At 34.3% G+C, this 19,130-nt stretch overlaps 1 protein-coding gene and 1 long non-coding RNA gene across 4 annotated transcripts in view; one reads left to right on the forward strand and one right to left on the reverse strand.

Moving 5' to 3' along the window:
• LOC125814237 (uncharacterized) overlaps positions 1-19,130 on the forward strand; it is a 27,688-nt gene continuing 8,558 nt past the window's right edge. Inside the window, exons 1-4 of the long non-coding RNA XR_007442112.1 lie at positions 1-65; positions 12,986-13,076; positions 13,853-14,067; positions 14,188-14,267. This is a non-coding gene — a long non-coding RNA (uncharacterized LOC125814237). The remainder of the gene's footprint in view (positions 66-12,985; positions 13,077-13,852; positions 14,068-14,187; positions 14,268-19,130) is intronic.
• LOC125814235 (MADS-box transcription factor 23-like) overlaps positions 14,413-19,130 on the reverse strand; it is a 19,412-nt gene continuing 14,694 nt past the window's right edge. For 2 of the 3 annotated variants that reach the window (XM_049493696.1, XM_049493694.1), the window contains exons 5-9: positions 15,439-15,538; positions 15,318-15,359; positions 15,145-15,228; positions 14,856-15,007; positions 14,413-14,765 (exon numbers count right to left, since the gene is read on the reverse strand). In XM_049493696.1, the coding sequence (XP_049349653.1) occupies positions 14,744-14,765; positions 14,856-15,007; positions 15,145-15,228; positions 15,318-15,359; positions 15,439-15,538 (400 nt within the window). In that variant the 3' untranslated portion in view covers positions 14,413-14,743. The remainder of the gene's footprint in view (positions 14,766-14,855; positions 15,008-15,144; positions 15,229-15,317; positions 15,360-15,438; positions 15,539-19,130) is intronic. The other variant, XM_049493695.1, reaches the window with a different exon arrangement.

Below are 19,130 nucleotides of genomic sequence, written 5' to 3' on the forward strand. Positions count from 1 at the left end.
TTTTGGAAGACATGGCATCTAATCACGACTCAGCATTGTGGAAAAACCGTCGCTTATTTTCTCAGGTGCGTTTTAGTTATACTGATGAAGACTAGAAGCATCTTATATTTTACTTTTCAAGTATTTATTACTAGGGGTGGGAGTTCTTTGGTATTCGATTTTAAAAAAATGTGCACCATATTTCAAACCAAACTAGATAGGTTCGGTTCGGTTTTTTGTACTTCAATTCGGTTTAGTTCGGTATTTTAAATCGATTTTTTGGTGTCAATAAAAATAAAAAGGGAATATGATAAAGTAACAATTATTGTTTACTTCACACTTCAAAGTAACAACTAACAGTCTAACAATAAAAAGTAATAACATCAAAATAGTTTTGTTTAGGCTGGGTGCTCTTCACTGTTTTGTTTAGACTCCAAAATTTTAAAATTGAAATGGGCCAGGTAAATATTTTGAGTCAAAATATATAAATATTATTAAATAATATAATTTAAATATTTTAAAATTTATTTAATAAAACTTCGATTCTTCGGTGCACCGTAGTTTCGGGACCCTTACACCGAACTTCGAACCGAAGAATCGAAGTTTCGAAAAAAAAACCGACAGCGAAGAACCAAAATAGTTCGATTCGGTTTGGTTTTTCGATTTTCCGATATTTATGCCCACCCTGTTTATTACTGTAATTATATTTTTGCATAGTTGAAGTTGTGCGGGATCAATAAATAATTATAGACTCATACTACTATTTCATACATGTGACCTAAATTATTGCCATATAGAAATCATCAATTCATGTATCTGGATTTCCTAATAGTTGAGTATAGACAGTTAAACATTTGAATTTATTATTTGAAGGTAAGAGAGGATTGAGGCAAGGAGATCCCATCTCCCCTCTTCTTTTTGTAATGGTAATGGAATATTTGTCAAGGATTCTGAACAAAATGAGCTTTACCCAACTCAAATTCCATCCCATGTATAGGATGACCAAACTAACTCACTTAATTTTTGCTGATGATCTCATGATTTTCTACAAGGGGGATATGAGCTTAGTTACTAGAGTGATAGAGGCACTAGACTACTTTAGAAGAGTGACGGGGTTAATTGCTAATTTGGATAAGTCCAACATCTTCATAGCTGGTGTGGGAGATGAGGTTAAACAGAACATTCTAACAAAAAATGAGTTTGCAGTGGGTACTCTCCCTATCAAATATTTGAACTGCCACTTACCTCAAAGAAGTAGACAAAGATGGATTGCCAACAACTAGTGGATAAAATTATCGCAATAATACAAGCTACTTATGCAAAACATTTGTCATATGCTGGAAGATTACAAATAGTTATGACAATGCTTTTTCCATTCATAATTTTTGGGGAGCAGTTTTTATCTTACCTCAAAGTGTGTTAAAGGAGATTGATAGGAAGTGTAGGATGTTCTTATGGAATGCAACTGTGGAAAAGAGGAAGGTAGCATTGGTAGCTTGGGATAAAGTCTGTGTCCCTAAGAAATTTGGAGAGTTAACATCAAAGAATGTTGCAAATAGAATATTGCCTTAGTAGGGAAACTTTTGTGGCAAGTGACAATGAAGAAGGATGTGTTATGGGTAAAGTGGGTGAATGATGTTTATATGAAAAACACTCTGAATATATTGATATATGATGCCCCAGTAGAATGCAGCTGATATTGGAGGAAATTAAATGCCCTAAAAGCACAAATGTCTAGTTGGTATCAGGATAACAAGTATACTTTCACACATAATGGTGCCTACTGAGTATCTCGCAGTTAATCAAGCTCTACTAGGTCCACTCATGAAATTAAAAGAAGTAGATTTAATTTGGAACTCTGCCATGCTCCCACGACATAGATTTATCACTTGGCTAGCATGCCAAAGGAGGCTACTCACTCGTGAAAGATTGTTAAAAATGAGCATTTCAGTGGAGAATGGAATTTGTTGTTTGTGTGATGAGAGTGTGTTGGAGACACACCATCACTTATTTACTAAGTGTAGGTGGATTACTGGTGTGAAAATCCTTATGTGTACAAGGCTAAGGGTTCAATTATCATACAGAGAAGTTTACAAAACAATTAAATGGATCAAAAAGAAAAGGTGAAAGCAGTTTCAAAAGGAAGTTATCGCAGCAACCTGGGGTGCATTGGTCTTCTACACCTAGATAGCTAGGAACAAGGGAATTTTTAATCATCAGAATGTAAATGGTGAATTTGTTAATGCACAGATACAAAAGGAACCGAAAGAAAGGATATATATGTTACAGAGGTCAAGGAAAGCACATAAATGTCATAGTTTTATACAACTAATTTGTAACTAGTTTTCTGGAGATCTAGTGGTTTTAAGACACCCTCCTTAGAATGTGGTTGAGGAACACTAGATGCTCTTTAGATTGTACTATTTTGCTTGTTATGGTAATATTTCACATGTGTTACCAACAAAAAAATTTGTCCTCGTATGGACATTCGACTTTTCCTTATCTTTTCACAATAGAAAATAAAAAGAAAATTTAGAACTTGAATATAACTAACAGTGCGAAAAGTCCTCATAGTTGGGATATTTTGATCCCTTTTTTCTTTCGCTAGTCCTTGGAGGACCAACAAAGAGTCAAAGAAAGTATCTTATTTCAAAAAGCAATCTTTGAAATTATCGCTTTTCGAATAGATTTTACAAAAAAAATATTCATATTAAGCTCTAAATTTAAGCTATTGAGATGAGATGACTCCTACTGGCCCCTCTTCTTAAGAATCGAATGTGCGTGTCCCTTGCATAAGACTCAAGTGGAGAAGACTTTTTCTTCACTCTTAGTAAGTGCTTTGTCGTAGCTATGTTCATTGCTAGCTTATTGACTAGAGTCGTGCTTCAATCATGATTGCTTGTTGCATCTGATTGTCTTGTTATTTTGTCATTGGAGATTCAAGTAAGCACTGATAAAGATCTCTCAATTTCTCGTGTTCGAAATGGTTTGAAAGTAAGCCTTGAAAATTAGAAAGTAGACGAGAAAATATGAGCTAAAGGATATTTGAAATTTATGTGGGTTGTAAAAGAAATGAATGAAGAAGTGACGCAAAATATCACGATTTAATATTTCCAATTTAACCAAGTCCATCACTAGGGGGCATAAAGGGAAACTTTAATCTTTTGAGCTTTGAATGGAGCTAGCCAAGGTTTTCGCAACACCCCATTGCTAATTAGATGAGTTACAACTCGTCTTTTATTTCTTTCAAAACATACCAATTACCTCAATCATATTTGAATCTTGTCCTTAAACAACTTAAGTTATGGGAGAATGACAACTAGTCCCTCTAATGGTAGAACTTATGAACCTAGAATGGACAAATAATTCTAGCTACTTGATCCTTTATACTTTTAATAAGTACTTTTATGACTCAACTGATCTTGAAAGTGGAGAGGACATTTACATACATTGAATATAGCATGAAATCCTTTCAGACTTCTCTTATCAAATTTCTAGTTAGAGTGAGTGAGAGCTTATTATTGTCAAATGCAACAATTCTTCTTATATACGATAACGCTCTTTGGCCTTCTTGTTCAAGTAGTTCAAGAGCGAAAGAGTATAGTGAAAGAAGGGGAGATTTTTTTTAAATGATATTCTTCACATTAAGGTTAAGGTTTACCCCCACAGTAAGCATTATATAGCATTGATTATCCAAAAACTAGAAGATGATTGGCCTAACACACCTAAATCCCTCGCAATAAATTCATACAACTTTATGCAACTGAGCAAGTTAACCTCTTGGCCTGGTTCACCTCCTCAATTAAGTATTTCATTTTCCTTGAGGAAAGTAGATATTTTCACTCTTTGACCTAGCAATGTGGGTCTTCATCATCTTAATACATCTTAATACGACTTATTCAAAAAGCCTGCCCTATAATAGATTCAACTAAAGTGATAGTAAGCTTACTACTTGAATCATGAAAGACACTTTTCGCCTATCTATTCAATTCAAATTTTATGCTCACTTATGAAGTCAAGCTAATAAGGCCAAAAAACCAAAACATGGAGTCTACTGATTTGAAAATCAAGCGAAGTAAAAAGACATAAGCACAAATTCAAAAAGAAGAAGCAAGACATGAGGCAAAGATTACCTATGAAAATTATTTGAATTAGAATAATAATACCTTACAAACAAGGTAAATGACTCTGTTATCCAAGATCGACCTTAGCCATCTTATCTATTTAGATTCCTGTTCGTGATTCCCCTTTTCCCCTCTTTCTCCAGAGTTCAGAACCTAAATAAGCCACAAAAAGATAAAAATGACCAAAATAAGCTACTATTCTAGTAAATAACTAAAATAGGCTTCGTGGAAGAAAAAAATATGTTTTGTAAAATATTTCAAATGTTTTCCGTAAGTCTCATAATGGATATATTTTAATATATAACAGAACTATTTCTTACCTTTTATAAAGTGTAAGTTTTTCTTACACTTTATAAAGTGGAAGTTTTTCTTATACTTTATAAAGTGGAAGAAAAAATGTTTTACATTTTTTACAAAGAGGAATATTTTTCACGTTTTACATTAAATTGTATCTCTTTATGAAGCTTTTGCAGTGTTTGTCATACAATTATATTGATTTGGCATATCATAAAAGCGAAAAAAATTATTACATTATGTATTTTTATTTTTTTATTCTGAAAACTTCTTCAAGCTCTATTTAAGAAAAAAATTATTACATTATGTATAATAAGTGTTAACTTGATTTGATCTATGTAGTCATTTGGAACGCTCAAAAAGTCGATCAACGATTCGTCACTATAAATAATCCACTCTCCAAAATTTACTTGTCCTTGTGACAAAATGAAGTAGGGTATTTTCTGACTATAATCAAATTATAATCTGTACTATTAATACCCATTCTTTTATAAATTGATGAAAGAAATTTATGATATCAGACATTGATTAAATATTTAGCATTGTGTTTGAAAATATAATTATAATAAACGATATTTTCGTCATGTTTAATTTCACCATCCCAATAAATCGAAACTCTATTTTTTGGTTTAGAAGACATTTTTTTTTTGTGATTCAAATGAAGAAAAATAGAAGACTAATGATGATGAATGTACTATGTTTGAACGTCCTTAAATTGAGTTTGGAGGAGTTTTTAGAATAAAAAAATAAAAATACATAATGTAATAATTTTTTCTGTTTTAATGATATGTCAAATTAATATAATTGTATGACAAACACTGCAAAACCTTCATAAAGAGAACGTGAAAAATATTCCTCTTTGTAAAACAAAATTTTTTCTTCCACTTTATAAAGTGTAAGAAAAACTCAATTTACAAAGTGTAAGAAAAACTTACACTTTACAAAGTGTAAGAAATAGTTCCGTTTTACAAGGTGTAAAAAATAGTTCCGTTATATATTAAAATATACACGTTATGACACTAACGGAAAACGTTTGAATATTGCATAAAACGGATTTTTTTATTCCACTAAGTCTATTTTAGTTACTTACTAGAATAATGACATATTTGGGTCACTTTTATCTTTTTGTGGCTTATTTAGGTTCCGGACTCCTTTCCTCATACGTCAATGTCTATTTTTATTTTTGTTTTTCTTTAGGTTCTATCTTATTTGTCTTTGACTTATTTATGTACTATTTTATTTTGAAATCAAAGTAGCCATAAGTCGAATAGTACAACTACAAGGGAGAAGCAACTTTGTTTCTTCCTCACTTTTTTTCTTGTGTCTAGCTGTCCAAGTGGAAGGCTTGGTAATCAAGCTATCATAAACATCAATGAAATCTTTATCAATAATATGCTAGTGTTATGGGAGAGGAGACCTTCGCTACTTTAATGAAAATAGGAGAATTGTCGTTTTATAGTCACGCTTCTACAAATACCTTCCACCCAACATGACTATAAATAAAGCCAAAAAGAATAGTCTTCATAGAAGGACAAAGTAAGGATAGACATAATGCTCTAACCTTCCAAACATGTAAATAAGTAAGCAGTCATTGATTTTAGCAAAGATTTTTTATAGTTGAAACTTGAGCTATAGTATTAGGGGATAGCTTCTTATATGAGAAAACAAGTGTCTTTTCAAAGGCTTTATATCAGACATCTTCAAGAGAAGACAATAAGCAAAAATAAAAAGAATGATGCAACTATAGTGTATATGTACACGATACTAATGAACTCTCTTTATGATTGATTCAATAAAAACTGAAAATTTATTGAAACTGATATAATCAATCTTCTTTCTTTTAATTTTATTCTCGTCAGGCTTTAATGGCCTGTTGGTTAGGTTAAAATTCGATTCAACCAAAAGAATTGAAGAATTTAACTTTCTTTAAAAATGTTAACTTATGAAACCATCTATCTTTTATCACTCACTCACTCACTCCAATTCGCATATTAGACGATTTTTCTTTCTATACTTGCATATGTAAGACTCCAGCTAGCCTGCATGACTTGTCTAGCAGTTTAAAACTTGGACCACTGGCTTCTTTTCAATTCAAGAGTTGCATGATAAGTAAGCGCTCAATCTTGATTGACTTGAGCTAGTTAAATAGATCAGAAATATCATTACAATTATGTCAAATCTTAGTCTTAGATATCTTTTTTGAAATTTTTGAATCTCTAATGGACAAAATCTTCATGCATGCATTCTTTCTCTGCTCCTAAGCCATACATTTTTTCTTTTCTTTTGGCACTTCTATTAGGTACTAAGTTGCGTGGACTCTTCACTTTTAATGCTGCACCCGTGTCGGATTCTCCAAAAAAAGCACTACTTTTGGCGAATCTGGCACGCACCCCTTGACCTTTTTGAAGAGTCTGAGCAACATAGATTAGGTACTAAATCCTACCTTAGGTGTTGAGTATTGTGCTCCTTCCTTAATACCTAAATAAAGTTTTGTTTATGGAATAACCTAAAGCATAAATCATAACAGCTATTCTAATCATACAAGGACTATGATTAGAATTTTACTCCATAACCAAAGGACCAAAAATACTATTAAGCCATTGAAAAACTTTCACAATCATTTTTTTACAATGTTGGTTGCTAAAGTATAGTTACAAAAGTTAAATTTTAAAATAAAAGTTGATTAAAAAAAAACGTTAATATTTGAAATATATATTTTATATAAAAAAACATTATCATTTATCTCTAAGTATTCAAGATATGTATTAAATACAATATTGAATAATTAGCCAAGGTCCGTCAAAAACATTTTTTCATCAAAAGTAGGAGTAAGATTACATATTTACCACTTTTCCGAGATCTCAATTGTAGAATTACACTGGCTATATATAATTGTTACATAGTACACTTACATAGTTACAAATTTGTCGTTAATATTAAAAGTAATAATTATAAATCATTTTCAAATAAATATTGTCTCTATTCATTTTTACTTATCATGTTCGGAGGTCAATATGACTAATCTTTGAAGATATATTGCACTAAATTAATTCAATAATTTAATTTAAAAATTAAAATATTCAAAAACTATAAAAATAATAATTAAAAGTTACGATTCCTCTCATATTACTAATATAATAATGAAAAAACATGTATTAACGTGTTGGCCAAACTCCGTACTATTTGATTTTTGAAAAGTAAAAAATGACAAATAAAATGAACAGAGAAAGTATTATTTTAATTAAATTAATTAATAAAAAGTTCTGACAAGCAAATATTTTGTAATGGTAAAGAGAATACATGGGATTGCAGGTAGAAAATGCTTTAAAAATTACTCACCTGATAGTCATAATAAAACAAGAAGTCCCCAGAAAAGCATATAAGAACGCCATAAAATAATCACCATTGGGGTGCCACCAGGAAACAGCAGCAGTCTCCAGAATTTTCTCAACCCCCTGCCCCACTCTGCTTCGGGTTTCTCATCCCAATTTCCCCGTCCTTTTTATCCTTCACAGCTCACGCATATATCGTTTTTCCCGTCTCTATTCATTTCCTCTCTCTAGTCTATGTGAAACCTACTGTTTCGAACACAAATCGAATTCTCTTCTTTCAATTCTTTCTTCATCTTCTCCTCGAATTGTCCGATAAACTTTTCGATCGATCACTCCAGGATGAACTCGCAATGTTTGTTCTTTCCTCTCATGGCGGTGGTTCAATTCACAGTTTTTTTCTTCTTGGTTCCTGAGAAAGAAGAAAAAATATATTTAATATCATATGCTTATCTTTGTTGAAAGCTAAACTCAATTTTCACCTTTGCTTCTAAACTAACTGCGTTTTCCGATACGTTTCCTTTTTTTATTCTTTATTGAATATTTTATCTTGCAGCTTGCTGATCGGAATCATTTTCTGTTTTGCCTTTTTCAATTCCCTTGCAGAACTTTTTCCTGATCACAAGTTTATAACAGATGCGGTATGCAATTACACTCACAGCATTGTGGAAATGCCGTTGCTTCGTTTTTCAGGTGCGTAATGTTGAATTAGTTTCGTATTTTCTTAGTTTTTTTTTCTGGTTCACAAATCTTTCCTTGCGAGTTATTGGAGTTTCTTTTCTTCACGATTCTTTTCTTTACTAGGAAGCATATTGTCTTGGATTTGATGTTACACTTTGAAGTACTGTTGGCAAACAATTTTGCTTCTGTACTTCAGTTAAAGAAAATTACTTTAATGTTTCTCGGTGAAATCTGTGCTGGCTTCAGATATGTTATTGCATGTACACTTTTCTTCTGTTTGTTTCTTTTGCATTTTTTCTTTTTCGGCACCAATTTATCATAGTAGTTCATAGAATAGTATGACGGAATACATATAGCATTTACTTTATGTAATTGTGTATATTAGAGGTCAAATATGCTTTCTATCTGTGTGATATAATCTTAGTGCTGCTGTACATCTTATGGCTTCTCCCGCGAACTGTGTTATGATTACCTCCTGTTACTTTTGTTATCATTTTGTGTTTTTGATCTAAAGTGATCTATACAACATCATGTAAAATACAGATAGCTAGATACATGATCAGCAAGAAAATGATTGATTTACCAGTTTAATGGCCTACAGTAGAAGTTGAACTGAAATACCACTTGGCGACCTAATTGAAATCTTGTAACGTCATGTTAACTGTTACACATTTCTCTGGAATATATTATTGTTAACTAGCTTTGTCCCTCTAAAATTGTTTAGTGATCATATTACAAGCAATTTACTGCGTGAAATGGATTGGCTGCCTAATCTACTTCTTTTGTATTTCAGCATTGTACTAACATAAATTGAGGATTTTTTTTGAGAGAAATGAAAATTCATCTTGCGTAAATGATTCCTTTAGTTTAGTCATATGCTTTTAAGATTAAAGTTTAGGGAATTGTCCATATTGAGGGATAGAATAAAGAGTTGTAGGATTGAAGGATGATCGTTATACACTGTATTGGATCTTATATATTGCTTAGGAAAGAAAAGATATTTTACCAACTAGTATTCTTATACTAGTATTATTGTAGTTCTTGTTTTGATATTTCAACTGTCGTACTATTTTTGTTGTCATTGTTTGTGTCTTATTTGTACCTAGATTTGTTGCACTTGAGCTGTGAGTCTTTCGGAAATTGCCTCTCTACCTCCACGAGATAGTTGTTAGGTTTGCGTACATTCTACCCTCCCTAAACCTCACTCGTAGGATTTCACTGGGTATGTTGTTGTTGTCCCCTCCTCACTGTGAACTTGTTTCTATACAAAAAAGTTTATTCACTATTATATTTAACTGCTTAATGTGTTTGTTTGACTCAATTTTGAGTAGAAAGATCTGAAAAGTCATATAAATGAAATTGAATACCTGTAGGGTTTATGGAAGATATTGCATAGGAGTGGGGGTTTTACCGTGTTTGCACCCAAAGGGTAGCGGCTGTTGGTTTTACTTGTCATAAAAAAAGGAGGAGGAGGATTTATCGAAGAATTCATGTTAGGGATTTAGGTGGGTGTTGTTATTATAGATTTAATTACTTTAGACGAATGCATATTAAGATATATATCGGTATTCTAGACAGAATTGCTAATGACCTCACTTTATTTACTTGATAAGAAGACTGATTCAAAGCCTGAGTGGGCGCATTTGTTTTTCTGAAAAGGAGAAAAGATTAGCTTATGAGTAATGTATTTTGATTTTACCTCTTCTTGCTGCTATATTATTTTTTTTTTGGTTATTTTTACTTTATATTTTAATCATAATTTTGAATAAGAACATCATTGAAATAAGAAAGATGATAAATATTTGACTTGAATATTTTGTTTCCAATTTAAATCTGTAAAAGTGTAACTTACGAAGGTGAGGGAGTGGATGTAGCCATATGGATTAAGACAGTGATTTATGAATCCACCACACACAGGTTCAAACTGTTGTTCACCTGTAATTTCAAAATACTTGTCAGTGTATGGACTGATATGACACTGTACACACATTGATAACTCCTCAAAGCTTTATTTTTGGAACAAGAAGGATTAATCATGAACGCTTATATCTCAGCTTGATGAATTTTAAAGTTTAAGTGATCATTCTATATTTGCTGTATTTGTCTTTAGCTCACTAGCAACCTTTCGCTTGAAAGTTATCACATTACAATAACTGCTTCTACCAAAATACTTTCTTATGTTGCCTCCTATTTTGGTTACTGACCTAGGTTTACTTTTGTGAAGGTTAGGGCAGAATGTTCTTATAATTTGTTGCTTGAGATATTATTAAAAATAATTAGTAATAATTTGAAACATTAAGAAAAGAACAATTTTTCTCATTAAAGTCAAAAAAATATGAAGTCTTACTTGAAATTTGATTTGGCTGTGGAGAAGGGTAGAGGGGCGGGCCCATTATCCACCGAGTTTAGAAGGCTGTGATTGGTCCAAAGGACGGGTCACAGACGGATTTCTCGGTTATAAAAAAAAATTGATTTGGCTGTTGGTCAAATGAAATGGTTGTAGATTAATAATAACGTAAGACATAACTTAAAGTAACTTGTAAAATATTAATTATTGGAACATATAAATATTCCTCATCTTTAAAAACCATAAACCATAAGTTATTGAGACTCTTGTTTTTATAAAATTAGATAATGGTTGGCAAATAGAAAATTCAATTGTTTATGCAACTGGTGAGTTTCAAGGTTTCAATAATACTTTGTTTTTGTTGTGTTAAACCTAGTCTCATTTTGAGATGGATTTCTACCTCATAGATTTGGTGGCTAGTGAGCTATGTTAGCATTTTGGTAAATGACGGATCAGTTGGTCCTAGTTGAGCTAGTCCAGTTTCCATTCCACAGATAGTTCTGGATGTGATTGAAAGCTTTAGTGCATTCATTTAATCACATCCTTGTAAAGTGCATCATAGAAGTTCCAAGTGATCTTATATATTGCATAACACTTCCTCTGCTTTATAGTATGAGGGTCAAAATACCTAATTTTCAGTGTGGATTTAGACATAGATTCATCAAGAATTTGACATAAATTTTACATAGTTGAAAACTGTAAAACAAGTGCGGTTGGTCACAAAAGTTAATAGATCAAAATATTTAGTAGATTTTTATAAAAGCTTGTCGTAAAAGAAAAACCTCTGACTCCCCCAAAAGTAATAGTATCCCCTTAGGTAAATGTGACAGAGTAAGTATTAGGTTTAGAGGACCCTTTTGTTAATGTGTCAGAGGAAGTTTTAGGTTCAGAGGGAAAAAAGAAACAAATTTGATACTTCTGTTACTGATATAATTCGGTTATAGTTAGTCTTGTTAATGCAATAAAGTTGACTTGTTACCATATTGTTTATACAATAGATTCACATGACTTAACTGTGAATATGACTTATAAGCAAAATAAGATGGTTATGATAGACATCGAAATAACAAGTTCATAATAACGAGGAAGAGGAGAAAAGTGTCGTGTATGTTCACCCAAAGATCAAGGCAGATAAAGTGGGGTGCCTTGACTTAGGATATTACTCAGGAGTTGTGGAGAAGTTGATAGCAATGGGGACCTGGAGGAGCAGTGGGGACGTGAGTAGCATGTGGTCGATGACTGCGACTTACATTAAGGGACCAGCTAGAGTGGTGCTAGAGATCTTGAAGGGTTACTCCAGTGGACACAAAAGAGGATTGGTGGTGGAATGAAGAGGTCCAAGGAAAAGTGGACGCCAAGAAAGCAGCATATGTGAAGATAGTAGAAAGTAAAGACAACGAGGAGAAGAGGGCGAAATTAGCAGTTAAGGCAGCGAAGACTGCAGGGGTTTTGGACGTCTGTATGAAGTACTTGGGGACATAGGCTGGGACAAGCAGTTGTACATGACAGCCAAGGTGAGAGAGGAGAAGACTTGTGACTTGGAGCAAGTGAAGTGCATCAAAGATGAGGATGACACGGTATTGGTGGATGGGACTCTTATTAGGTGTAGATGGCAGACATACTTCCATAAACTCTTGAACAAAGAGGTGTGTGATCTTGGACACTCCAAGAGTCATCGAGATTTTGGGTATTGTCGGCGTGGAAAGGTTTATGGTTCACCTACCTTAAAGCAATGTCACATTTTTGGAATGGTTGTAGAAGGTTAAACCATTTATGAAGTTCAAAAGAGTTTGTGAAATTTAAAAAATATGGGGAAAGAAAGCTTGGAATCACCTCATACTATATTGCAAGGACACCTCAAACTGGAAGTTTAGGCAGTACAAATGATGTTTAGAGATAAATTAAGTACACTATTTCCATGCCTGTCCCATCAATAGGGTAACTTATTAATGCTATGGTTGTAACAGTGCCTACTAGCATATTTACCTTTCTGTAGTTTTATTTACTTAGATTGGACATATTATGTTGCTAAAAGACAATTTGGTGTTTGAGAGAGTACCATGTCATCTCACTCAAATGTGGTGTTATAGATCTTTGCTGTGTGGAAGAGGCTATCCTTGTCCAGCTTGTTTGGAAATTTTTTGATCTTTTTACTACGTTGATGAAAATTGTTATTTAGCTGACATACTACTGCAGTAACTCTAGATGATCTATTTTTTCTCTCGAGTCAGGCCAGTTTCCTCAGAATTTGTTCGTTCATGCAACTTTAAGAACCTTACTGCACCACATGGAGATGTGAGAATCATCTTCATTGTTATCCAGGTGCTAGTCAAAATGGAACCTAATCTCCCCCTCTTTTGTGTCTATTTGTCTTGAACTGAGAATCTTGACCAAAGGACATTGTTAAATTATGTCTTGTATTCTCACTGTTTGAAATTGCTGCTGCTGCTGTTATTGAGCTTTGGTTGTAATAAATGTTCCAATCAGTTTAAGTATTGGCATTGTAGAAGGTGCTCTATCGTGCTCTGATGATTCCACTAAAATCTAAAACAAATCTTCTCTTTTACAGTTTTCCAGAATTCCTAAATTAATGGTATCATATTCTTTTGTAGTATAACATAGCATGCTTGCAGTTTTGCTGTTCAAACAGATTCAAATTTCTAGTTTTAATTCCATTTACCTTGTCAATACTTAGTACCTGACGCACTAAAGTTTGATAACTTCCATGGAGTTTATGCCTTTTTAATGTCTTAGTCCTATTCACTACCTAATAGCCCTTCATTCACTTTTTTTGTCAATGGTAACAGTTATTCCTTCATTTACGTTCTTGTAAACTATCTCCTGATAGAAGATGAATAATCTTTCGTGGTGAAGACTACTCCTTTTAGATGACTATGTTCTGTTTATGTGTACTCTCCAAAGTAATACGAAGTTTTGCCTACGATGGACTTTATGCTCACACACATCATGGCCTAAACATGTTTCTTCCATGTTAATTTAGTATGCAATCCATTGCTGTACAAATAGGTCATTTGATGAGAGTCTGTCTTCTGTAGTATAGAAAATTTGGCTGTTGATAGTGCATGTCATTCGTGTAGGTTTACCATTGGAATCCTTGTGATCCAGAAATAGCTTGTTTAAGAGCACTTACCGTCTTCGGCAGAAAAGAATGTTTGTGGAGCATGCTCCTCCGTATATTAGCTGTTACTTGAGCGCGAGTGTCTTTTGGAAACAGCCTCTCTACCTCATGGAGGTAGAGATAACGTCTGCGTACAGTCTATCGACCCGGACCTCACCTATGGGATTGCACTAGGTATATTGTTGCTGTTGTTGCTTCATATATTATTTGATCATCCATTCAAAAATTTCTGGGAAGAGCATTACTAATACAAATTCTTGTTGTATCTTTTTTGTTTAGCACTTAAATTTGAAGTTCGACGCTGGTGTGAAATGAATTTAATCTGTCCCTTGCTAAAGACTATTGCACGCAAAGCATATTGATGCAACAATGCGGTATGGCTTACTTTATTAAGTTTCTTAGCTCTGCTTTGTACTGTTTGCTTGTGGTGTGTTTCTCAAGGAATTTCTTTGAGGAGTTACTGTTATGTATATCCTTTTTCTGATTGCATTTCTTTGCTCCCACCCCTGTTTTAAGTAGTCAACTATTTATAGCTATTTGAAAACGTCATCAAGTACAATCCTAGTATACAGGGCATACACATCATAAGCATGAAGTGCCAAGAAAGATAAAGATATGTAGAGGTACTGTGCCAATGTATTCCTTTATTTGTTGTTATCTTACTTTAAGTAGTTGTGCTAAGGATTAGCTCACACTTGTCAAACTTGATGTCATAAACCTTATGAACTGAAGATTTTTTCCTGACATCTCTGGGTTCTATATCATTACTACCATTAAAAATTAAAACATAGCTCTGTAAGCACAGCTGCTTCTTCAACATGAGAACTGAAAACTCTTACGACTCTGGTTTTCACTGCGAATGCAGTTGTAGCCTGCAGCATTTTCCAGTAAGACGATAGTCAATGATCAGGTTAGTGAATTACCATTGTGCTTCCAGATGAAGCATATGAGCAAGAAATTACCCCAATTCGGTAGTTCCCGATGTCTCATAGTTCTGTTGCTGTGGCTGGCTAAGCTGGAGATGAACAGGAGCATGAAGGTCCTCATTGATGCTTAAACTGTTCGCAACAAGGGGACTTCTGCTCACTCCATTTGCATCTCTATTTCCATAAATCTGTAGTTTAACACAATGTAGAAACAATTTGCCAGAGTTCTAAAAAGAATGGTTCCCTCTTTCACTTGGTATAAGAAAACAAAAGGAAATAATTGATCTTGAAGCATGTGAAAGCTTTTAGTGATGTACATTGATACCTTCTTACACAATTCCATATTTTCTTGACGAATTAGGTTTACCTTCTTATATAGGTCCATGTTTTCCTGATGAATGAGGTTTCCCTGCAAGGAAAAATATTAATTTAGTATCTTGAGAAGTTATACTTTTTAGAATAAATTTGTAAGAGTCTCTGCATTTTATGTTGATTGACCTTTCGGTTTAGTTCTTGTATCTCATCAATCAGAATTTCGTCCTGTAGACATGTGGGGGTAGAGTTAGTTTTTATTTATTTAAAATATAGTGAACATTTGTTGGATCTGGAAATTTCATACCTTTCTTACACGAACACCATGGAGACTCGTTTCCAGTTGGTTCTCCAAGTTCTGCAAATCTTTGATGCTCAGACCAGAAAGCTCTTCACCCATCATTTGTCTATATTGCAGAAATAAACTGTTAAGAAACATGTGATTCCAACAGAGAAATTGACAGTTGACTGTATGTGACTTATACATCCTGTCTTAAACAACTGTGACTTCTCGTTTCTTGGGGGGGTGGGGAGTGGGGGGGGGGGGTGATGTTAAACAGCTTGATGGTGCTCTGGAAGAAATTTATAACACCATTTGAGGTGTGCTTATTATTGGATTTTCACTCCCCAACATTGAGCTGCTTCCTGGGATTATATAGTGAAGACATCTTTACAGAATCCTCCAGTGAATTGCATGATTCACTGCAGTTCAGTTGACCAAAAAATTTGAGAAATATTTTCTTTAGGAAAACAATCTCCTTGAAAATATGGAAAATGACCCTTCGGGGTTGGCCAGTGGTTTGGGCTTGGGACTTCCATGTTGGAGGTCTGAAGTTTGAAACCCCTTGCCAGCGAAAGCAAGGGGTTTGCCTTCTGGATCGAGCTCGTCGCACCGGGCTTGCCTAGTGCGGGTTACCTCTCCTATGTGGTTTGCAAGCTATTGCATAGGAGCGGGAGTTTTACCCTGTGCGCACCCAAAAGGTAGCGGCTTCGGGTTTCCCTTGTCATAAAAATAATAATATGGAAAATGACTTTCCTAAGGAAAGTAGGAAAAACAAATCACATTGTCTCCTCACAACCACCCAGCCCACCCCTGAATCCCTCCACCCCCACCCTCATAGAGTCATAGTTTTGTCTTAGATATATATAGAAATACTTTTAGCATTATAAATTTTTACTTGCATACCGAACACAAGAAATAAACAAGAAACCACTTGTTCTACTAGAAAATGTTTTCCTCCATACCAGGCACACCCTAGAAGTCCATGCTAATACTTTAATTCATAAGACAGACTGAATGTTGTTTGATCCTTCAAAACCCTGATCTGAAGGGTTACAACCATGGTCCTGAGTGCCTCTTCTTTTTGATTGTAAAACCAGTAGCTTGAAATAATGTGAGTATCCTTTCTGTCAGCACTTACAGATATAATCTTTTTAAGGATAACCTAGAGCAGATATCTCTGTCATATTCTATTTTGTGAACTGATGCTACAAGCTATCTAGTGTCACTTGCTTTTTTCCAGCAAGGTGGTGATAGTTTAGTTCTTAGTTTCATGCATTTTCTTGTGGTTGGCTTAGGATGCCTATACTGTTGAAGATATTGAAGGAACATTCCAAACGGCATCCTTGATGAGACACCTTTTGTATCACTACTAGAACTATCCTTTTCTCTCTTTCTACTGCCCACTGAACATAGAAAAAGAAAACTGGGGTGTGGGTGTTGGGTACTGATAGAGCTATAGAATTGAAAGACAGATAGAAATGAGAGGAGAGAAGAGGAGGTACATTCAATTTTTTTTGTTCTTCAAGGGTTTTGAGGGACAGGAAGGGAGAAGCAGAGAAAGGAGAGTTAAGTTCGTTAACAAAATGTTCTGTCAAAAGCCCCCAAGGCCTAGCTCAAGTGGCAAAAGATGGAGGATTTGTGGCTTAGGTCGCAGGTTCAAGCCCCACACCATGCAAAGCGAAGCCCGGTATTTAAGTGGAGAAGGGTAGAGGGGCGGGCCCATTATCCACCGAGTTTAGAAGGCTGTGATTGGTCCAAAGGGCGGGTCACAGACGGATTTTCGGTTATAAAAAAAAAATGTTCTGTCAAAAAGTGAGTGAAACGAAGAAAAACAGGACATGTTTTAACGGAACTTCTGTAGTGTCAAAAGAAAGCTCAGGATTATGAACAAAATAGCTATCACGGGAATTAGTGTCAATTAATACACATTTCTCTATTTCCTCACTCCATCCATTTAAAGACAGAAAAGTAAAACCCTCAAATATTACCTTTATTCCCCCCAACCCCCAAAAAATAAAAAGAAATAACACCGTCAATCCAAAAGATCACAACAGTTAGATATTTTAAGTAGTGCAATGGAGGAGATATTTTATTTTGCCTAGTAACATTGTTGATGAAATCAACGTATACTAATGTTATGGGAAAATTCCTACCTAAAGAAAGAACAACAAAAACAACATGCCCAATGTAATCCCACATTTGAGGTCTAGGGAGGGTAGAGTGTAGTCAGACCTTACTCCTACCTCTTAGAGCTAGAGAGATTGTTTCCGATAGACCCTCGGCTTAAAACAGAGCATTTCCAAGTAGTTTGAAAAAAGAAAATACAGAAACGAGCAGTAATAACTATGAAATAATGTGAATTGGGAGTATTTCTGTATTTTCTTTGCATGTATGGTGATCCAAGCAATAGGTCCTATAAAATTCCCCCCATTCTCTATAATTGTGGACAATTATTATGTTACCATTTCAGAAAATAAAAAAATTGTCGACAACTGTTAATATCTGTTGGTTGAAAGTATTAAAAATGATCAGAAAACTTAACACAATCAATGACTCTACCCTCTCTATTTCAAGACATTGATTCTAGTTTCAATAGCCTCCCCCCCCCCCCCCCCCACCTCCCACACGCACACAACAAAACCCCTCTCCCTTTTTAAATTTGTCGCTTTGATGGGTAGTTTTCAAAAAAGTATATATAAATTGTCACTTAGATAGGATCTCTCCACATTTTCCCAATATCCTCTAAAGAGATGCTCAATATGATTGGTCCTCATTATCCCATTTAATAACATACTTGTCGATGCAGTCACTGGCCAGTTGTGGAATCTGTTCTTGAGACGTAAAAGCATCTCCTGGTCCATGCCTGGGAGAATTTCAGAGGCTCTATTTAGCTGGGAAGAAGCAGGGATACAAGCAAAAAACAGAAGTAACTGGAGAATTGTCCCTGCCACTATTTAGTGGACAATATGGAAAGAGAGGAACCTTAAGAGTTTTTGAGAATAGGGAGAGTAGTATGCAACAAGTTAAACTGAATTGCATTTCGACCCTGTGTTTTTGGTGTAATCAAATTTACTCTAATGATACCGTCTCTATCATTGATGTCTTAGACATATTATAGGGATCGGTCGGTATTATTAGAGTTTCCATATGTAAATACGGGTTTCAGTACAACCTATGTACTGTTCTGCAGAAATAGAAACAATTACCATTTTCAAAAAAAAAACATACTTGTCGATGCCCACAACGGTTGTGTTCCATGTGAAACCCCAAACCAACTTTCCTGGTAGAGTTTATGAACATTCTAAAATCTCTAATTCCTAGTCCCTCAACATTAAAGTAGATAAGACCATTTCCAAGACCTAATACTAAACATCAATTAATAGGGGTTCATGTGAAACCCCCAAACCTACTTTTACTCTTCACCTTTAAGATATCAAGAAAAGACAATAAATTTTTTCCATGTCTTCCCCTTGGCATTGATTACATATTCCCGAATCATTTTTCAACACTTAATACTAAACATCAATTAATGGGGTAGTGTGGTAAAATAGCCATGTCAATTATTGTTTTCCTATTGGGTGTGCTAATTCCAAATGTGACTAGTAAAAGTGAATGAAGGGAGTAATTTTTACTTTAATGTCTTAAAACTTACAATGGAGACAAGAGTCCCTGTGTTTGTGCTATAGGTCATTGAATAAGATATTTGTGGAAGTAAG

This window comes from Solanum verrucosum, unplaced genomic scaffold, assembly GCF_900185275.1.
Source record: "Solanum verrucosum unplaced genomic scaffold, falcon-dt-bn FXZP01000230.1, whole genome shotgun sequence".
NCBI lineage: Eukaryota > Viridiplantae > Streptophyta > Magnoliopsida > Solanales > Solanaceae > Solanum > Solanum verrucosum.